Here is a 21,787-nt window from a genome sequence, read left to right as displayed (position 1 = left end):
CCCAGGCCTTGAATACAGAGAACAGGACCGACCACCACCATCTCCCAAACTATCAAAATCAAAGATACTAGTTTTTATCAGCAAATGTTCTTAAACATTTTCATTGCAGGGTCTGGAGAAATGAGTCAGTGGTTAAAGGGCATTGATGGCTGCTCTTCCAGAGAACAGGAGTTCAATTCCCAGTACCCACACATGAGGGTTCAAAACTACCTGTAATTTCAGCTCCAGGGGATCCACCACCCTCTTCTCGATTGAAAGCACCAGGTACATACAAAGTGCAGGCAAAGGACTCATACATATAAGATTATAAAGGATTCCATTTATTACATTACAGCTTCATTAAAATAACACTGACACACGCTAAACTGATTAAATGTTGACTCTTAACAGCTATCTACAGAACCTTACCTTTATGCCCGTTAATCCAGTGGGCAACTGCACAACATCATATGCAAGATTAGATTTTTCTGCCTCTACAAATGGATCAGAGAATGCACGCCCATGAAATCTTTTAAAACCTTGAACTGTGTTCTTGGCATTGGAAATTACCTAGAAGAAAGAATAGCATAAAAAGACCATTTAGTTTTCAATTTTCAAGTCTCAGATTAGTTAGAATCCCTTTAAGATTTATTTATTATGTATACAGTGTTCTGCCTATATGTCTGCCTGCAGGCCAGAAGAGGGTGCCATATCTCATTATAGATTGGTTGTGAGCCATCATAAGGATCCTGCAAATTGAACTCAGGACCTCTGGAAGAACAGCCAGTGCTCTTAACCTCTGAGCCACCTCTCCAGTTCCAGTTAGAATCCTTTTAATTCACAAAATTTCCTTATAGAGTCAGGCATAGTGGGACATGGCTGCAGTCCCAACACCCAGGAGGCGAGAGCAAAAAGATCACCCAAAGCTCCAGGCCAACCAGGCTACATAATGAGATACTGTCTTCAGAAGAACAGACATGCATGCATACACACATATGCCTTAACAATACTTTTAAGGTATGGTTTGCCCTCAGTTATCTAGCCTACCCTCATTCTCATGAGTATTTTCCCTTTCTTAATAAGTTGTCCTATTTCCATTTCTAACCATGTATCCCTGACAAAAATTCTACACTGGGACACAAGAGCACGGCTACTTCACTAACCCATCTAATATGTCTTTCTGTAACAATCTTATAAATGTTCATATGCAAAAAAGAGGTTAGTAAGATGTGGGAGGGAAGATTAAAAAAAATAAAATAAAAAGATGAGGGAGAAAAGACCAGATGATGGTGGTTCATGCCTTTAATTCCAAAATTTTGAGAAGTAGGTAGGCAGATCTCTGAGTTCTAGGTCAATCTAGTCTAGTTCCAGGACAGCCAGGGCTACTTAGAGAAATCCTGTTTCGGATGGATGGATGGATGGATGGATGGCTAAAATAAGATAAGCAGACAGGCAGGTAGACAGGCAGATAAATGAGATGTAAGAAAAAGGTATCAGACAGACAGAAATGAGATGTAGGGAAAACATAGCCTTCCAAGTTTCAATTTTTTTTAGATATTCAATCTTTCTAAATCAGGTAAAATGAGAACAAGGAACTTACTTGAGTCTCAGTGGCAGAACTAAAATCCATCTAGCAGGTTTTTTCCTTTCCATCAAGTCAAGCCACTGCACTTACCAAAATATTTCCTGTTCTTAAACATTTAATATTTACAGAAAATGACTATCAGCTTCTAAAACTGCTCATAGTTTATGCTTCATTCTTTCCAGGAAAAAAAAAATCAGCAATACTTATTAATTCATAAATTCTCATTAAACAAACTTCCCACAGAGCTAGAGATGTAGGAGGTCAAACACATACGTGGCATGTACACAACTATGGATTCATGTGCACATTCGCACACACAGCTCCAAATTTACCACAGAGTATACATACAGAACAAAGACTATTTGAGAGAGCGTTTGTAACCATTCTTGTAAGAGGAAAGTGAAATAAATTATGTCCAGATACTGAAATGCTATATAAGGATAGCACTTTGAAGTAAAAGGACAAGTATCTGTGTGGTATGAGCACTTGGATACTTACAAACAAAGGATTACTCATTCATGGAAACAGTAACAGTGCAGCTGGGAACAAACGTCAGTGAAGAGTATGCACATGACATGTACAGGGTCCTAGGTTTAATCCAAAGAAAGATAGTAACAGGCATTTCTATACATAATGGTGGAATAGGTGACCTCCACATTTCCTATACTTTTCTAGATCCATTTTTAATTCTTCTAGAATACACAGTAACCGAAAGAGAAAAGATTGGTAGACATTTTAAGTTTCAGGATCAATGTGTGATCCTACTCAAGCACAAGATATGTAAGAAGCCTGCACAGACAGGAAAAGCTCAGTGAGGCCTCCAGGTGAGGTCTGGCCTGAAACAGAAACTCAGTATATCACAATCAACAAACAGCACAGAACCAGGCAGCCAGTGTAATACAGTAACTGTACTCAATAGGGAAACAAATTCACTGACATTTATAAAACAACCATTTGAAAGTAACTTATCGAACACCTCCAAAATTATTTAGAGCACTCTACAAATAAGACTATAAAGCACTCAAGTAAAAACCAACTAACAAAGCACCACTTTTCTTTGAGATAGGGTCTCTTCTCATATATCCCAGGCTGGCCTCAAACTTGCTATATAGTCAATGATAATACTGAAGTGCTAGCCCTCCTGTTTCCACATAGTGCCTGGTTTTATATCAATCTGACACAAGCTAGAGTCTTCAGAGAGGAAGAAGCCTCAATAAAGAAAATGCCTCCATTAAGACCCAGCTATAGGGCATTTTAATTATTGATCAATGGGGGAAGGCCCAGCCCATTTTAGGAGGTGTCATCCCTGGGCTGAGCTCTCTAATAAAACAGTCTGAGCAAGCTACATACAACAAGCCAGTAAGTAGCACTCCTCTGTGGTGTTTACATTAGCTCCCGCCTCCAGGTTCTTGCCCAGCTTGAGTTCCTGTCCTGACTTCCTTTGGCAATGAACAGCGATGCAGAAGTATAAGCTGAATAAACCATTTCCTCCATAATTTGCTTTTTGGTCATGGTATTTATGAAGACACACCACCATCCAAGTGCTGGGATTATAAAACAAGCCACAACTGTTTTATGTAGTGCTAGGTAAGGACTGAACCCAGGCCTCAAGCACACTACTATCCATTCCTAGCCAAGAAACTGTTCTCTTCATTTCTGTGTGTACATAAAATCAATGTCAGGTTTCTATTGCTTTTCATCTTACTTTCTCAAAGAAGCACTTTACCCATTAAGCCATCTCCCTAGCAACAAGCACCATCATCTTAGGCTCATTTTAGGTGCTGCATGGTCCAAAAAAACTACTCATACATTTGTTGTTCCAGAATAAACTGTAACAAGGTCAAATATGGAACTCCTTTACTCTACAGATATCTCAAACATTCAGGGTAACAGATTCTTGGGGCTTTGTTGCTCTGGCTACTCAGAAACAAGCAAATATTCAAGATCCTGCCACAGCTTCCCATGTGCCTGAGCTACAAACTGAGTTTTAATGGAACCTGCAACATAAGAAGACCATACCTCAAAAAGAAGGAAGAAAAACCCCAGGCAACAACACATAGTAGTAATTTGCATCAAACGTATTATATATCCCATTAAGTACATAAAAAGAGGGTTCTAGGTTCTAAGTCGGGCAGCAATAGCAACTCAAAAGGCAGAGGCAGGTGGATCTCTGTGAAATCGAAGCCAGTCTGGTCTACTACAGAGCTTGTTCCAGAACAGCCAGAGCTGTTACACAGAGAAACCCTATCTCAAAAAAGAAGGGGGAGGGGCTCCTAGTGCTGAGTGAAGATTCAGAGAATTTGTTATAGGAGGAAAGACAGGCACTGTACCTGACTCTTAGCTGCTGCTCCAACTGAACGATTCTTAGGACCAAAAGAAACACAAGCCCTAGAAGATAAAAAACAACATTTAGGAATCAGACTTTTATTATAATACACCTGAAACTCCAGCAGGCAAGATTTCTGAGTATTACCTAAAAACAAGTAATGTTTCCTGAATTTTTAAAATTAAAATACAATTACATGACATTTCCTCCCTCCTTCCAACGTCCCCCCACTCCCCTTAAATTTTTAATTATTACTGTTACAGACACACACTCTACAACCTATTGATTCCAGATAATATTGTTGATATATGTTTCAAGTGTAAACCATATATTAACAGCACACAATATGTTTATGATTTAGAAATTTATTTCTACTGCATAATCCTGTCGTTAACAGGCTGGAGCACAGGTCTGATTTCATAACTCCCTGTCTAAAATACTAAAGAGAGGTGGATGGGACAAGGCCTACCACCCTAACCTTCCATATCTCATGTTCAAATCCCAATATTAAGCAATGTATTCCCATACCACTATCAATCAAATAATCTGTTTCTAATACAGCTCAATTTTAAAATGAATACAATCTACTAAAACTTAAAAACAACTCAGGGCTGAAGAGAGTATTTTCTATTCTTCCAGAGATCAGGAGTGCCAGTCCCAGCATACACACTGTGGTTCGCAACCATTTGTAACTCCAACTTCCAAGAGATCTGTTGCCCTTTTCTGAACCCAGAAGTTACCAGGTATGAAAGTGATACACAGACAAACATGTGGACAAAACACTCATACATAAAAAATAAAAATAAAGAACCTTGTCCTACTCAAGTGAACAGGAGCTGGAGAGATGGCTCAAGGGTTGAGAGCACTGGCTGCTCTTCCTTTCCTAGCAACCCCATGGTGGTTTCACAACCATCTATGAGATCTGATGCCCTCTGCTGTTGTGCAGGCAGAACACTGTATACACAGATCCGCCCGCCCCTGCCTCCCGAGAGCTGGGATTAAATAAAGGCCTGCACCACCACCACCCATGCCCTACTTGGTTTTTTACTCATAAAGTATTACTCATTTATGTATATGTGTAAGTTTGCATATTAGTGAGAACAGACGTCAGATGCCTTAGGGCTAGAGTTACAGGCATTTGTGAGCTGTCAGATGTGAGTGCTGCAAATTTTAAAAAGTATGTGTTCTTAATCACTGGGCCATCACTCCAACCCTGTGCTGCTTCCTTTTTTTAAGGATTTATTTTTATTTGCATTGGTGTTTTACCCGCATGTATGTCTGTGCCAGATCTCTTTGAACTGGAGTTATAGACAGTGTCAGCTGCCATGTGGGGACTGGGAATTGAACCTGGGTCCTCTGGAAGAGCAGCCAGTGCTCTTAACTGCTGAGCCATCTCTCCAGCCCGCTGCTTCTTTTTTGAAACCCAAAACAGAAACCTGCTTGTAGGATTTAAAAAGACACTTCTATTTATGCTTAAAAAGTAGGCTGCTAAGGAGCTAGTACTTGACTTTTGCTATCTAGACTCCTGTTTTGTAACCTAACACCCCTAGAACCAGGTCATGTTCTCTTTATGCTCATGTCTCTTCCCTTTCCAGTAACTGACTTTACTGGTTGCTTGCTTTGTGTATTATACCATTTACCCTCAGAAGCATTCTATCTTACCCCATTTATCAGAGAGGAAAACAGAGTATGAAATGGTCACCAGTAAGTGGATTAATCTAGGGTCTGAAAGTGATAGACTCAGAACATTAGATCATGTCATTGTAATTTATATTCCAACTTTAACCCTCTCATCCTCCTGAACACTGACTTTTATCTTCCAAATAAGCATTAATATTAAGAGTCCTGGAGGCGGACAGTGGTGGCACTCGCCTTTAATCCCAGCACTCAGGAGGCAGAATCAGGCGAATCTCTGTGAGTTTGAGGCCAGCCTGGTAGAGTTCCAGGACAGGCACCAATGCTACAGAGAAACCCTGTCTCAAAAACAAACAAACAACAAAAATCCTGGAGGGGACACCAAGCATAACCTCAGTTTAAACTCCAGGACCCACAAGGAAGAAGAGAACTGATTGCCACAAGATGTCTCCCACATCCACACCATGGCATCTGCACACAAATAAATAAATGTATTTTAAAAATCAGGGGAGGGAGGGTAGGATTGAAACAGGGTTTCTCAGGGTAGCCTCGGCTGTGCTGGAATTCACTCGGTAAACGACTAAGCTCGCGCCTGAAATTTAGACATCAACCTGCTTCTGCCTCTCTGCTGGGATTAAAGGTGTGCAACCAACACCCAGCCATATTAAAAACTTCAAGTTACATTAAAAAGGGAGAGGGAGGAGGGACAGAATATTAGGCCTCTCTGGGCTTCAGAGGCTAAGAACCCTGTAAGCCCTTCTTCAAGAGGTGTAGGGTTCTATGCACTATTCTATCCCATGGCGGATAAGACACAACCTGAGATCTCATGAACTTCTCTCTGAATTCTGAGTTCTTTGTTTAGGCCTAGACAAAAGTAGGCCCTCTTTTAAAAAAGCAGGTACCAAGCTCAATGATAAAAAAAAATCCATTAAGTGCTCATCAAAATCCCAGCAAAATTCTTCAAAGACTTCGAAAGTACGGTACTCACCTTCATTTGGAAAAGCAAAAAACCCAGGACAGCCAAAACAATACTGGGCCATAAAAGAACTTCTGGAGGCATCACAATCCCTGACTTCAAACTCTACTACAGAGCTACAGTACTGAAAACAGCCTGGAACTGGCATAAGAACAGACAGGAGGACCAATGGAACCGAATAGAAGACCTGGATATCAAGCCACACATCTTCGAAAACCTGATCTTTGATAAAGAAGCAAAAAATATCAAATGGAAAACAGAAAGCATATTTAACAAGTGGTGCTGGCATAACTGGATATCAACATGTAGAAAAATGGAAAAAAATCCATATCTATCACCATGCACAAAACTCAAGTCCAAATGAATCAAAGATCTCAACATAAGGCCAGCCACACTGAGCCTTACAGAATAAAAAGTGGGAAGTACACTTGAATGCATTGGCACAGGGAAACACTTCCTAAATATGACCCCAGCAGCACAGACACGGAGAGAAACAATTAATAAATGGGACCTCCTGAAACTGAAAAGCTTCTGTAAAGCAAAGGACACGGTCAACAAGACAAAATGACAGCCTACAGAATGGGAAAAGATTTTCACTAATCCCACATCAGACAGAGGTCTGATTTCCAAAATATACAAAGAACAAGAAACTGGACACCAATAGATCACATAATCCAATAAAAAAAAATGTGGTGTGGGAGAATTATCTGTATTCTGTCAATCATATTTAAATAAAATATGCTGATTGGCCAGGCAGGCAGTATAGGCGGGAAAACCAGACAGGAAGTAGAGGTGATGCAATGAGAACAGGAGAATTCTGGGAAGCAGGGAGGTTCCTCTGCCACTCCTGCGCAGACCACCGAAGAGGCAACATGTAAGCTGACAGCTGAAAAAGGTACCAAGCCACGTGGATAACAAAGATAAGGATAATGGGGTAACATAAGTTCTAAGAGCTAATAAGTAGCCTGACCTAATGAGCCAATCAGTTTATAACCTTATGAAGTCTTGTGAGTGATTTTCTCTGGGACTTGCCGGCTGTGGGGTTCTGGGCCGCTGTGGGGTTCTGGGTGGGACAGAAACCCCAACAAGTCGGCCCCTCATACAACAAAAATAGAGTACAAACAGACCTAAACAGAGAACTCTAAACAGAGGAATCTAAAATGGCTGAAAGACACTTAAGGAAATGTTCAATATCCTTAGTCATCAGAGAAATGAAAATCAAAACAACTCTGAGATTCCATCTTACACCTGGAAGAATGGCCATGATCAAAAACACCAATGACAACTTATGCTGGAGAATTGGGGAAAAGGGAACACTTCTGCATTGCTGGTGGGAATGCAAGCTGGAACAACCCCTTTGGATGTCAGTGTGGCGATTTCTCAGAAAAGTAGGAAAAAAAAAAACCTTCCTCAAGACCCAATAATACCACTTTTGGGTATATACACAAAAGATGCTCAATCATGCCACAAGAACATGTGCTCGACTATATTCATAGCATCTTTGTCATAGCCAGAACCTGGAAACAATCTAAATGCCCCTCGATCGAAGACTGGATAAGATAAATGTGGTACATTTACACAATGGAGTACTACACAGCAGAAAAAAATAACGACAGCTTGAATTTTGCAGGAAAATGGATGGAGCTAGAAAACATTATTTTGAATGAAGTAACCCAGACACAGAAAGACAATTATCACATGTACTCACTCATAGGTGGTTTTTAAACATAAAGCAAAGAAAGCCAGCCTACAAACCACAATCCCAGAGAACTTAGACAATAATATGGACACTAAGACTCACATAGATATAATCTACATAGGAAGTAGAAAAGGACAAGATCTCCTAAGTAAATTGGGAGCACGGGGACCTTGGGGGAAGGATTGAAGGGAGAAGGGGAGAGACAGGAAGGGAAGCAGAGAAAAATGTAGAGCCCAATAAATATCATGAGGAAAGAAATTTTTAAAAATTTTAAAAATCCATTAAGTACCATTTAAATGGTGTTATCATAGGCCACAAGGCCCTTTAAAAGAGCCCACACAATCTTACACCACTAATCACACGCCAAAAGGGTTGCCTCACCTACCCTTTGGCAAACTGCCATCTTTCTACAAATCACCAGATCAGATTTCTGAATGCCAAGACCACAGTGTCAACATAAGACATTATTCATCTTCCATGTTTCCCACAGCCCTCTGAGCGAATTCTAACCTTAAAAGTGTTAAGTCATAGGGGTGTAGGAAGGCAAGTGTGACCAGAATATATTATATACCTGTATGAAACTGTCAAAGAATAAATTAGCTGAGGATGAAGCTCAGCAGTAGAGATTCAACCTGAGTCACATGAGGTTTTGGGTTCAAGTGGAGAGGGATGAACCAGTAACCATTCAATTGTTGAAGGTACACTGGCATGCTTTAAGCATATACAGGCAGCATTAGTCTCAGTGGGTTATGAGGGTAAGGGTAAAGTTGTTGGAGTAGGAGAATATGGAGAACAGGTGCACAGGCAGAGGAAGGAGTAATTACCTTCAAAATACATTGTATATACACATAAAATTCTCAATGAATAGTTTCTTAAAGAATAAGTTGATTTTTTAAGTATTACAATCTCTAAAAAAGGACAATATTCCCATTGAGCAGCTAATTTGGGAATGGAGAGATATTTCAAGACAGGGTTTCTGTGTAGTCCTAGCTATCCCTGAACTCGCTCTGTAGAGCAGGCTGGACTGGAGAGATCCAGATTCTGCCTCCAGAATGCTGGGATTAAAGGTGTGAGCCAAAGCCAGCCAGCATAATTTTTCATTCTACTCAGTACGACCTCAGTTACTCTCCAGACAAAAACAACTGCCACAAACATATCCTACAGCCCTGCCAATAGAACCTAAGGCCTCTGCTATTACAAGCCCACCCCTACAACCACTCATAGTAACCAATGCAATCCCTATAAAGCCTCCCAGTCTTCCTACTTTACTAAAAACTTTTACCACCTGCAATATACTGGATCTTTCAACTGTCACCTGCTTAGTAATACTGCCCCAATCCATTTCACACTCAAGTCAAATAAATTCATCATTTTTACCTCTTAATTTAGTGGACTTGGTTTAATTTCTACTTAATAATGGCAAACACAATTTTAATTTTTAATCTAGTTGCTTTCCTGCTCTAAGACTGTTTTACAACCTGTAAGTCACAATTTATGAGTAAATCTTAAAAAAAAAAAAAAAATACCAGTTAAGGTCATTAACTGCAACTTGAACACTAGCAGGTATTGCCATGCACACAGAAGCAGGAATACAGTGTACAAGCATAAATACACAGGAAGTTTACTCTCAATTGTGATATGCCTACATGTCTCAATGCAAAACCCTTAACAAGCCAAGCATGAAAACACCCACCTTTAATCTTAGTGCTCAGGAGCAGGGGAGTTCAAGGCCAGTGCAGTCTAAGTCACAACACTGGGTGACAGGCACATGTGTTTCAACAAAGCAGCCACAGGTGACTATTTGGATTTTACTGTAAATAATATGTAAAACTCAGTTCTTCAGACCCCACTGCCCACATTTCAATAATTCAACGCCTAAGTGGCCTATGGCTACTGTTCAAGACAATTTAATACAGAACATTTTGGTTAGCATGAAATGGTTTTTTAATTAACTTTACTATTTTATTTATGTGAGTATTTTGCCTGGGCATACATCTGTGCACCACCAGTGTGTCTGGTACTCTCAGAAGGCAGCATTGGATCCCTGGAATATTGATCTACACATTAACTTCTTTGAAGTAGGTTCACGTTTCTTTTAAAATTTATATCCTCCTTAATAGTACTAAGGTTAATATATACCTTCCAAGAACAACAAAAAAAATGTCTTTTACAAGAAGATTAAAGACGGTGATGGGTAAGCCTTTGATCCCAACACTCGGGAGGCAGAGACAGGTAGATCTCTGTGAATTCAAGACCAGTCTGGTCTATAAAAGCTAGTTCCAGCACAGCTAGGGCTGTTACACAGAAAACCCTGTCTCAAAAAACAAAAAAGCCAACTGGTAAATGGGCTTGCTACCAAGCCTGAGTTCTAACCCTGGGAACCAAACGATAAAATTGATGCCACAAGTCTGACTTCCATATGCTTACTATAGCATGCACACACAAACTATACAAATAAATGCCAAGTTTTACTTGTTTTGAGTGGTTGGGAATCTTTGTTGTTGAGACAGATCTCATTATGTAGCACTGGCTAGCTTGTAACCTTATCAACCAAACTAGCCTCAAACTCAGATCCACCTGCCTGTCCCCAAAGTGCTAAAAGTAAAGGTGTATGCCACCAAGCCCCACCAACTCAATTTTCTTTAACATGTTTTCCTCCCTCCCCCCTTTTTTTTGTTTTGTTTGTTATTGTTGAGACAGGGATTCTCTGTGTAGTCCTGGCTGTCCTGGAACTCACTCTGTGGACCAGGTTGGCCTCAAACACAAGAGATCTGCCTGCTTCTGCCTCCCAAATGCTGGGATTAAAAGCCACTACTACCTAGCAGTTTTGTAATTTTGTTTTGTTTGTTTGGTTGGTTTTTGGTTTTTTGAGACAAGGTTTCTTTGTAGCTTTGGAGCCTGTTTTGAAACTTGCTTTGAAGTCCAGGTTGGACTCAAACTCACAGATATCCCCGTCTCTGCCTCCCGAGTGCTGGGATTGAAGGTGGGCACCACTACCTCCTGGCAGTTCTGCAATTTTTAAAAATGCCTTTGCTATCTTGAGCTATTCAATCTTTTTTTGTTGTTTGTTTTGATATATGGAGACAATGAGAACAGTCCTCACCTTCTTAAAAAGCATGTCACTAATGGAACATCCCCCCTCTTGGCCACATGATCTAGTAATTACCCTCAAGTATGAATACCTATCTGTGAGCATCTCACACCATCCCTTGCTTTTTCATGTGAAATCATAACACAGTATTCCATGAACTCTCATGTTTTAGAAGTTCTGTATCAACACCAAAGACTGTGACATGCAGCATTTCCACTCTGCTATCAATACGGGTAATTTGAACACGCATGGGCTCTACAACCACTTACTATGAGCTTCTTTCTAGCTGGGTAACTCCTGCGGCTTTTCTGAATTGCAATTTACTTCTCTGCTATGGGGACAATTAAAGCATCTATCTCACTGCATTGCTAAAGATTAAATCTGATTATCCACTTCTAAAGAACTCAAGTCACACACTTGACTGGCACACCATAAATAATACTAGCTATTACAGATTCAAAAAGTCATAGACTAGGTTTCATATGTTGAAGTGTTTACTCTGAAATTGATTTCCCAAGCTGCCTGCTAGACACCTGTCTTTCTTTAAAATTGACACTTGATCACAGTAATTCTGTAAACGAAAACGTCATTCAAGACAAGTTCTGCCAGGCAGTGATGGTGCACGCCTTTAATCCCAGTACTCGGGAGGCAGAGGCAGATGAATCTCTGTGAGTTCGAGGCCAGCCTGGTCTACAAGAGCTAGTTCCAGGACATGCTCCAAAGCCACAGAGAAACCTTGTCCCGTAAAGAAAAAAAAAGGACAAGTTCTTATAAAAAGCTAGTAAACTGCAACCCAGAATTCAGTAGCAGGCCTGTTAGACTCCAGACAGCAAGCATGCACCCTTATTTTACATGCAAGAGTGTTCTGCTTATACAGTATGTCTGTGCAACTCCACTACACCAAGTCAACCCTGCACAAATCCCTAGGAGCACTCACAACCTCAGCTGGACAGTATTTTTCTTCCATTTCAAACTGCCATTACAGAAAACTAATTCACATTTAAGCTCAAGATCCTCTGTTAAAAACTGTAATTTCTACAAACAAAGCTCTAGTTTTTCTAGATAAGACATACTACTGGCCAATACTCATGCATTACAACAGGTTAATATGAATGATGGCTGGAGAAAAGCATTGGCTGTTCTTCCTGAGGACTGGAGTTCAATTCCCAGCACCTACATGGTAGCTCACAACTGTCTGCAACTCCATTCCAGACCCTCACCCAGACGTACATGCAGACAAAACATTAATGTACATAAAAAGTAAATCTCTAAAAAAAATTAGGGAAAAAAAGATAAACAGCTACTGTTGCAGATTTCCTTAAACAAAGGTATTGGAATGCCCAGAAAACTTAGTAGAACATTAAAAATGTTACCTAACTTACTTTCTTCAACAAACTAGTCTCTTCAACTGGCCTGGTAATGGATACTTCCTTAAAGAGTACTGTCCTAGCCTTATCCTCTAAAATGACACCACGACAGGCTGCCAATCACATTTTTAAAAGCTGGATCACTTTCTATTACACCTACATGAAAAAGTTTAAAAATCCCAAGCTTTGTCTCAAGATGAGCCATCCCAGTCCCTCCCTCAATCTTTCAAGCTCTGCTAGCTTCACATCTTCTCATTTGCTGGAATAACTTTTACTCCTCAAAACTAATCATGGCCTAGCTGTAAACTCCTACCCACCTTCCAGGTCACAGATGACATTCTGAGAGCACCCTCCAACTCCAACTCCAGCCCACAATCAGTAATGTCTGTTACACTCTCATTGTACTCTGTACTTTTCCACCGTGTTCTTCACCAGATAGTAACAAGATGCTCTTGTTTAGCATGTGGCATTTTCCATTACCATGCCTATGATGGCAAGACTGGGTATTTTGTTGCTCACCACAGTATCTCCTGTGCTTAACACATAACTACCAGTCACATGCATATCTGCCTAAAAAAGGAGGTGAAAATACAAAGATCTGGTTCAAGTAAATCCCAACTGGAAATGAAATATGTATGTAAGTTTCATCTGCTTTTGCAGAATTAGTTCAACGAGAGTGTTAGACAGCCAAATGTCTGGGACCTATACTTTTACGCTTTCACATTAAAACAAAGCTGCAACAGCCGCGGCATACTTAGGAGATCTAAATCCACTCATCCACAACCTCAAGAAAAAGCACTGTGCTTTCCTGCTCCCACTATTAGATCAGGTCTCCAGAACAAAAAAATCTGTTGAGCAAATGCTTAACAGAGTACTTAAATGAAGCCAGGCATGGTAGTGCACACCTAGGATTCCAGCACTCGGGATTCTCAAGTTCTGCAGAACTTCAAAACCAGCCTGAGAAAGAGGCCTCAAAAAGAAATTAAGCTGGATGTGATGGTGCACACCTTTTCAGGAGGCAGAGGGCAGTGGATTTCTATAGGTTGAGGCCAGTCTGGTTCACACAGTTGAGTTCCAGGACAGCCAGAGCTATGTAGATAGACCCTGTCTAAAGAATAAATGAAAGGAAGGAAGAAGAGGGAGGGAGGAAAATCACTTGTGTGGTTATGAAGGAAAATACCTGGGAAACAAAGCAAAGGAAGGATTTCTGTGCTACCTAACCACAATCACAAGGTCTATCTAATCACTTATTCAGGCTTTATGCAAGCTTAAACTGCCGTAAGGAAAACAACTAGATTCAATTAACTCTTTTGCTTTGTTTTTGGAGACAGGGTTTCTCTGTAGCTTTGGAGCCTGTCCTAAACTAGCTCTTGTAGACCAGGCTGGCCTTAAACACAGAGATCCGCCTGCCTCTGCCTCCTGCGTGCTGGGATTCAAGGTACACACCACCACCACCCGGCAGTTTCAGATAGTTAAACTTCTGCCACAGCTGCTAAGAGACAATACGTTAAAGCACTCTAAAGGAAAGATAAGAACACTGCTTTCCAAGCCATGTCTCTCCTTCCCCAGTTAAAGTATATTCAATTCTAGGCAGATGAGAACCTGGAAACCAGATTCTTCAACCTGTTAAAATTTTCTTCGGACCAGGCAGTGGTGATGCGAGACTTTAATCCCAGCACTTGGGGGGCAGAGGCAGGAGGATCTCTGAGTTTATCAGCATGATCTGCAGAGCAAATTCTTGAACAGGCTCCAAAGTTATGGAGAAACCATCTCAAAAGAAAAAAAAAGGCATTAGGAGGATAAGCAAGAACCCAGAGGAAGTACTGTCTACCTTAGTTAATATTAATACTAAAATACAATACATAGAAGCAAAAAAAAAATTGGTATTTTGACACAGGGTTTCTCTGAGTAACAGTCCTAGCTTTCTGGGAACTTGCTCTGTAGATTAGGCTGGCCTCGAACTCAGAGATCCACCTGTCTCTGCCTCCCAATTTCTGGGATTAAAAGCATGAGTTACCATCTCCCAGTGAAGCAAAATTTTTAATACTTCTCAAAATGCAGTACATGATATACCTCTGTAGAATATACAAATCAGAATACCTAATTTAAAAGTGGCAAATGGGGGCTGGAAAGATGGCTCAAAATTTAAGAGCACTGGCTGCTCTTCCAGGGTCCCGCAACCACGTGGTGGCTCAACAACCATCTATAATGAGATCTGGTGCAGCCTTCTGGCCTGCTGGCAGAACACTATATACATAATAAATAAATATAAGGGCTGGAGAGATGTCTCAGCAGTTAAGAGCACTGTGTGCCCTTCCAAAAGTCCTGAGTTCAATTCTCAGGAACCACATGGTGGCTCACAACCATCTGTAATGAGATCTGGTAACTTCTTGTGGCCTGCAGACATACATGCAATGCAGACAGAACACTGCAAACTTAATAAACCTTAATTTAAAAAGTTAAAATCATTAGAAGCAATCTCTATTAAAAAATAAATAAATCTAAAAAAAGGTCCCCCAAAAATTGGGTCGGGTAATTGTGGTGCACACCTTTAATCCCAGCAGAAGCAAAGGCAGGCAGATCACCGGACCATCCTGTGTATATAGTGAGCTCCAGGACAAGCATGGCTACACAAGAAGTCCTCTCAAAAAACAAACATGCCAAATGGGAAACAAAACTTAACAGGCAATGGGGGGTGGTGAGCAAAATGTTCAAAAAGTGATTTTTGATAATGGTCCCAGAGCTTTGTAGCAATAAAACTTGAGGACTAGATGGCAATAGTTTAGTTGGTAGAGTGCTTGCTTAGTATGCATGAAGCCCTGGATTCAATTATGGTATATACCTGTCCACGTGGGAGGTAGAAGTAGGAGGATTAAGAGTTCAAAAGTCACTCTCCGACACAAAGACACAAAATGATCTCAGGACAGCCATAAGAAACCTATCACAAAACACTGGGCAGTGGTGGTGCACATCTTTAATCCCAGCACTCGGGAGGGAGTAGCAGGTGGATCTCGTGAGTTCGAGGCCAGCCTGCCCTACAAAGTGAGTTCCTGGACAGCCAGGGTTAAAAAGAGAAACCCTGTCTCAAATAAATAAATAAATACACCCTTGAGATGTAACAATGAGGCGGGACTATGAACCCAGTAGTAACAGCTTCTTCAAAGGTTTGTCTAAATGAATTCAGTAAATCAACTTATCTTTTTAACACACCTGTAATCCCAGATATTAGAAGACAAAGGCAGGATTAACAAATGCGAGGTATATACTATATACAGAGAATTTGTCCTTTAAGAAAAGAGCCATTACATATATTGAAAAAGACAGGCTCCCTTTTACTCCAACAAAAAATAGCCTAGATGAGTCATCTTTTTTGGAGATTTGTCTACACTGGTCCCTTAACTTCGTGTAAGTTCTAGTCAAAGTGAGCCCTTGAGTCATGCATTAACAATTGCGGCCAGCATCCGGCTGAAATTCATTAGCATGAGAAAGTGCAACGCTGATAAGGACGAGGGGAACAGATTGGGCAAATGACCCAACTAACTCAACATCCAGAAACAATTGGAACAAGGGGCTGGAATACTATCAAGGAAATCGATTTTATTAATAATCTCTTATGTATATTGGCCACCCCAATGGCGAACTGCCGAGAACAGGGGCCTGAGCTCTAGGAGCCACATCTTCCGGGCGCCACCCCGCCCCCACTCACGTGGGACTCAGGCCGCTTCCCAGTCAGGTAGCCACAATCTATTCAAGTTAACTTTCATTAAACGTTTTTTGTGTGCAGAATTAGCACCTCCGTTGGTTTTAACAAAGCTCAACAAGCCCTGGACTCTACTTTCAGATGTACCCCCCCCAAAAGTGAGGGGAGGGCATTCCATTCTACGGTTTCAGGCCTGCCTTTCCCTTTCAGTTCCTACTCGTGCCCTCCGCCGACCCGAGTACCGGCTCAAAGACTTCGTTTGGCCCGCGGGAAAGGCCTCGCGCCTGGCGCAGGCCCAGACTCTGAAGCAGGTGGCAGCCACGGGCAACCCGGCAATCGGCGGGGGTCTCCTGCAGACCCTCAAGTAGAAAGCGAGGCGACCCCGGTGGCCAGGCCCACACTTACGGCGTGCAGCGGTCGCTATACTCATTAGCGATTGTCTCGATGCCGCCGGCGCGGGCCACAGCGACATAGCAGCTCTGAAAGCCCAGGTCTATGCCCACCACCGACATGGCGCCGGCTACAGCTCGGGCTCGGGCCCAGGGCCGGCCGCCGACACTGCACACGGACCCCGGCGGGGTTGGCGCGTGGAAAGGGCGAGCCTCGTGGGCTGACGGGGCACCGAGGAGAGGCGGGCGAAGCCGGACGACCGTCCACGGGGATGCTCGGGTGCTTGAAGAAGACAAGCCTCCGCGGCTCAGGCCGGCTCCGGCTCCGAGGCAGCAGAGGAGGCGCCGGTCGCGGGGGCGGAGAAGATCTCGAAGGCTCTCGTTGCGACAGGAGCAGAGATGCAGCGCGAGAATTGCGCAGGAACGGAATGTTCTCGCGAGACCCCAGCTCCGACGATTTTCCTCCCGAGGCTCCTCCCCCGGAGTCGAAGGGATGGCGTCACGTCCTGGCACAGGAAACTTGGGAGGAAGTGAGAGGACGAAGGCTATGGGACGCGTAGGTGTCTACGGAGCCTGCGCAGAGAAGCACGACGCGCTGTAGCGCGCCTACCTTCCTGAAGTAGGCGAGCGGGAATGAGACAATACTTCTGAGGGCCGCGTTAGGCCCACTTCCGCTGTGTCTCGGCCTCGCGGAGGAACTTCCGGCGGTGGCTTCGCAGGTCCTCCGCGCATTTTAATGAGTCCCGGCCGTGAATGCGAGCTAGTCCTCCGGTTACTGAGGGTCCTCCGTTTCAGACTGGCTTCACGTGAAGCCCAGTGAGTGTTAAACAACGGTAACCAAGAGGAACCCACTCTTCCAGCCTGCTTTTAAGCACTCACGTCCTTAGGTCAGATGAGCTGTTCAATCATGTCCCCGAGCTGGAAATAAGGGGCCAGAAAACACGCTTCGTAGATCGGAAGGTCTGCCGAGACCAGTGGCAAATTTGCACGACTCTAATACATAGATAGCACTGGGGGGCGGGTGACAAATTTCAAGCAGGCCAGCCTCCAAGGATGACCTTGCAATTCTAACGCCTCTCCTGCCCTAGGTTTGTGATTACGGCCACGTCCCACTACACCTGGGTTAAGCTAAAGAAAGTTTAGTGACCGCCAGTTTAACTAGGGAGTTACCGAGACTTAGAGAAGAGTCTAGCTTCAAAGCATTTCTGATAATCGGCCTAGAGAAAGTGCAATCTTGAGCCACCCGGTTTCCGGTTGTTTTGAGGCTGGGGATATAACAGTGGTAGAATACTTGCATACTTAAAGCTTTGGCTTGGACCCAAAACACCACAAAATTGTAAGAATTTTGAAGTTTCACCTATTTGTGACATTTTTTTTAAAGAGATGTAAGCCTCAATAAAATGTGGTTCAGAGGCTGGAGAGATGGTTTAGCAGTTAAGAATACTTGAAGTGAGCTGGGTGGTGGTGACCCATGCCTTTAATCCCAGTACTCGGGAGGCAGAGGAAAGTGGATCTCTGTGAAACCATAAAGACTTTGAATCCCACCACCCGCAAGCTAGACACGCTCTCACCTACGCCTGTACTCCAGAACTCATCCGGTCAGAGAAGAGGTTAACCGGAGGGACTCTGACTACCAGCCTAGTCCAAAAAACTAGAGCTCCAGGTTCAGAGAGAGACCCTGCCTCCAAAAATTCCATCGGAGAGTGACAGATGACCCCTGTTGTCCCCAAGCCTCTGTCCAACAGCCCCTACTTTTACACGTGCACGCACACTCAGACACCCTGGAGTATCCCTCTCAATAGAGGCACTAAGCGAGGGATGCCAGTAAAAGGTGATGACTAAAGAGTTAATAACATAAAGGCCTCAGCCCCTGAAGTCTCCATGCAGGAAGAAGAGATACTGACCGGTAGTTAGGAGCAGGAAGGCTCCAGACCAGGGATCAACATGTTAGAACTGCTGGCAGGGATACCAACACAATAAGAACTCCCCAGAGCCCTGACACAGTCTCCACTCTGTTGTTCTGATGAAACTTCGATTCTGATCCTGTAGGGGTTGGTCTCCCCTTTCTTTTATTTCACCTAGATCGGTCCTGAGCTAATAACAATGAGAAGCTAAATGCGCAAAATGGTGGAGACAAGGAAGGCTTTTCACAAAAGAAAACGGCCATGGTATAGTGGTAAAAACTAGTAATAGATATTTAGTATGGTACGAATGTAGAGATTAGAGGACAACTTGAAGTCCTTGGCTCTCTCTTTCCACTGTGGGTTCCAGGCATTGAACTCAGGTCAGCAGGCTTGGCAAGTGCCTTTACCTGCTGAGTTTCCTCCCCATCCTGTACATTGTAAGGTCTAAAGCAAGGTTTGTATTGCTAGAGGACAAATCCAAGGGAGAGCAATCACTCAAAAAGCAAATGTCCAGGGGGCTGGAGAGATGGCTTAGCGGTTAAGAGCACTGACTGCTCTTCCAGAGGTCCTGAGTTCAATTCCCAGCAACCACATGGTGGCTCACAACAATCTATGAGATCTGGGGCCCTCTTCTGGCATGCAGGCATACATGCAGACAGAACATTGTATACATATTAAATAAACAATTTAAAAAAAAGCAAATGTCCAAGGAAATAAAGTACATTACCACCACTCTTTGAAGGAGAAGGCTCTCTGAACTCATTGCTGCCTCTGGAGGCATTTCATTCCCTAGTAACCAAAACACTGCCACCTTTTTTTTTTTTTTTTTTTAATATTATTTATTTATTATGTATACAATATTCTGTCTGTGTGTATGCCTGCAGGCCAGAAGAGGGCACCAGACCTTGTTACAGATGGTTGTGAGCCACCATGTGGTTGCTGGGAATTGAACTCAGGACCTTTGGAAGAGCAGGCAATGCTCTTAAACCTCTGAGCCATCTCTCCAGCCCAACACTGCCACCTTTAAATTTTTATTTTATTTATTTATTTATTTTGGTTTTTCAAGGCAGGGTTTCTCTTTAGCATTGGAGCCTGTCCTGGAACTAGCTCTTGTAGACCAGGCTGGACTCGAATTCACAGAAATCCGCCTACCCAAGTGCTGGGATTGAAGGCATGCACCACCACAACCGGGCTGCCAACTTTAAGTTTGCTGGTTCTCCACACTTAAGCTAAAGACGATTATTAGATGCTACCTGGAAAGGGTGATCGGGTTAAATGGAAAAAAGAAAAGCCTTTAGAAAAACGAGAACAAGCTGGGTATAGTGATACGCACCTGCAATCCCAGCAGTGAGAAAGCTGAAGCAAAAGAATCAGGAGATCAAGATTAACTTTGGCTACGTAGTTAAAAGTTTTGAAGAAAAAGTAAGATATTCAAAATAGCCAAAAGGAGCAGGGCACAGTTGTACGTGCCTGTAAACCCACACTCAAGAGATAGAGGCAGGAGGATCAGACCAGATCTAGAATAACAATAAATTCAAGACCAATTTGGACAACATGAGACAGTCTCATAAGAAAATGATAGCCAGGCCAGACGGTGGTGGCACATGCCTTTAATCCCAGTACTCAAGAGGCAGACGCAGACTGATCTCTGAGTTCAAGGCCGGCCTGGTCTACAGAGCGCGTACCAGAACAGGCTTCAAAACTAAAAAAAAAAAAAACCTTTTCTTTTTTTATTGATATTTATTGAGCTCTACATTTTTCTCTGTTCCCCTTCCTGCCTCTTCCCTCCCCCTTGAATCCTCCCCCAAGGTCTCCATGTTCCCAATTTATTCAGGAGATCTTGTCTTTTTCTACTTTCTACTTTCCTTGTAGATTATATCTGTGTGAGTCTCTCTTAGTGTCCACATTGTTGTCTAAGTTCTCTGGGATTGTGGTTTGTAGGCTGGCTTTCTTTGCTTTATGTTTAAAAACCACCTATGAGTGAGTACATGTGATAATTGTCTTTCTGTGTCTGGGTGACCTCACTCAAAATAATGCTTTCTAGCTCTATCCATTTTCCTGCAAAATTCAAGCTGTTGGGCTGGAGAGATGGCTCAGAGGTTAAGAGCATTGCCTGCTCTTCCAAAGGTCCTGAGTTCAATTTCCAGCAACCACATGATGGCTCACAACCATCTGTAATGAGGTCTGGTGCCCTCTTCCGGCCTTCAGGCATACACACAGACAGAATATTGCATACAAAATAAATAAATAAATACATGTAATTTTTTAAAAAAAAATTCAGGCTGTCATTTTTTTTCTGCTGTGTAGTACTTCATTGTGTAAATGTACCACATTTTTCTTATCCATTCTTCGATCGAGGGGCATTTAGGTTGTTTCCAGGTTCTGACTGTGACAAATAAAGATGCTATGAACATAGTTGAACACATGTCCTTGTGGCATGATTGAGCATCCTTTGGGTATATACCCAAAAGTGGTATTACTGGGTCTTGAGGAAGGTTGTTTCCTAATTTTCTGAGAAATCGCCACACTGACATCCAAAGGGGTTGTATCAGCTTGCATTCCCACCAGCAATGCAGAAGTGTTCCCTTTTCCCCACAACCTCTCCAGCATAAGTTGTCATTGGTGTTTTTGATCTTGGCCCTTCTTCCAGGTGTAAGATGGAATCTCAGAGTTGTTTTGATTTTCATTTCTCTGATGACTAAGGATGTTGAACATTTCCTTAAGTGTCTTTCAGCCATTTTAGATTCCTCTGTTTAGAGTTCTCTGTTTAGGTCTGTACTCCATTTTTTTAATATTTATTTATTTTTATTATGTGTACAATATTCTGTCTGCATGTATGCCCAAAGGCCAGAAGTGGGCACCAGACCTCATTACAGATGGTTGTGAGCCACCATGTGGTTGCTGGGAATTGAACTCAGGACCTTTGAAAGAGCAGGCAATGTTCTTAACCACTGAGCCATCTCTCCAGACCCCTCCATTTTTTTTTATTGGCTTATGTGATCTTTTGGTGTCCAATTTCTTGAGTTCTTTTTATATTTTGGAGATCAGACCTCTGTCTGATGTGGGGTTAGTGAAGATCTTTTCCCATTCTGTAGGCTGTCATTTTGTCTTGTTGACTATGTCCTCTGCTTTACAG

General features: G+C 42.4%; 1 protein-coding gene across 1 annotated transcript in view; it reads right to left on the bottom strand.

Annotated features, from left to right (window-relative positions):
* Hspa4 (heat shock protein family A (Hsp70) member 4) overlaps positions 1 to 17,137 on the bottom strand; it is a 46,632-nt gene extending 29,495 nt beyond the window's left edge. Inside the window, exons 1-3 of the mRNA XM_048437643.3 lie at positions 16,764 to 17,137; positions 3,895 to 3,952; positions 409 to 549 (exon numbers count right to left, since the gene is read on the bottom strand). Of these exons, the coding sequence (XP_048293600.1) occupies positions 409 to 549; positions 3,895 to 3,952; positions 16,764 to 16,870 (306 nt within the window). The 5' untranslated portion in view covers positions 16,871 to 17,137. The remainder of the gene's footprint in view (positions 1 to 408; positions 550 to 3,894; positions 3,953 to 16,763) is intronic.
* Between the last annotated feature and the right edge of the window lie 4,650 nt (positions 17,138 to 21,787).

The sequence above is a fragment of the Myodes glareolus genome, chromosome 9 (genome assembly GCF_982192425.1).
Source record: "Myodes glareolus chromosome 9, mMyoGla1.1, whole genome shotgun sequence".
Classification (NCBI taxonomy): domain Eukaryota; kingdom Metazoa; phylum Chordata; class Mammalia; order Rodentia; family Cricetidae; genus Myodes; species Myodes glareolus.
The sequence above is the reverse complement of the archived record's forward strand: the minus strand, read 5'-3'. Positions and strand labels throughout refer to the sequence as shown.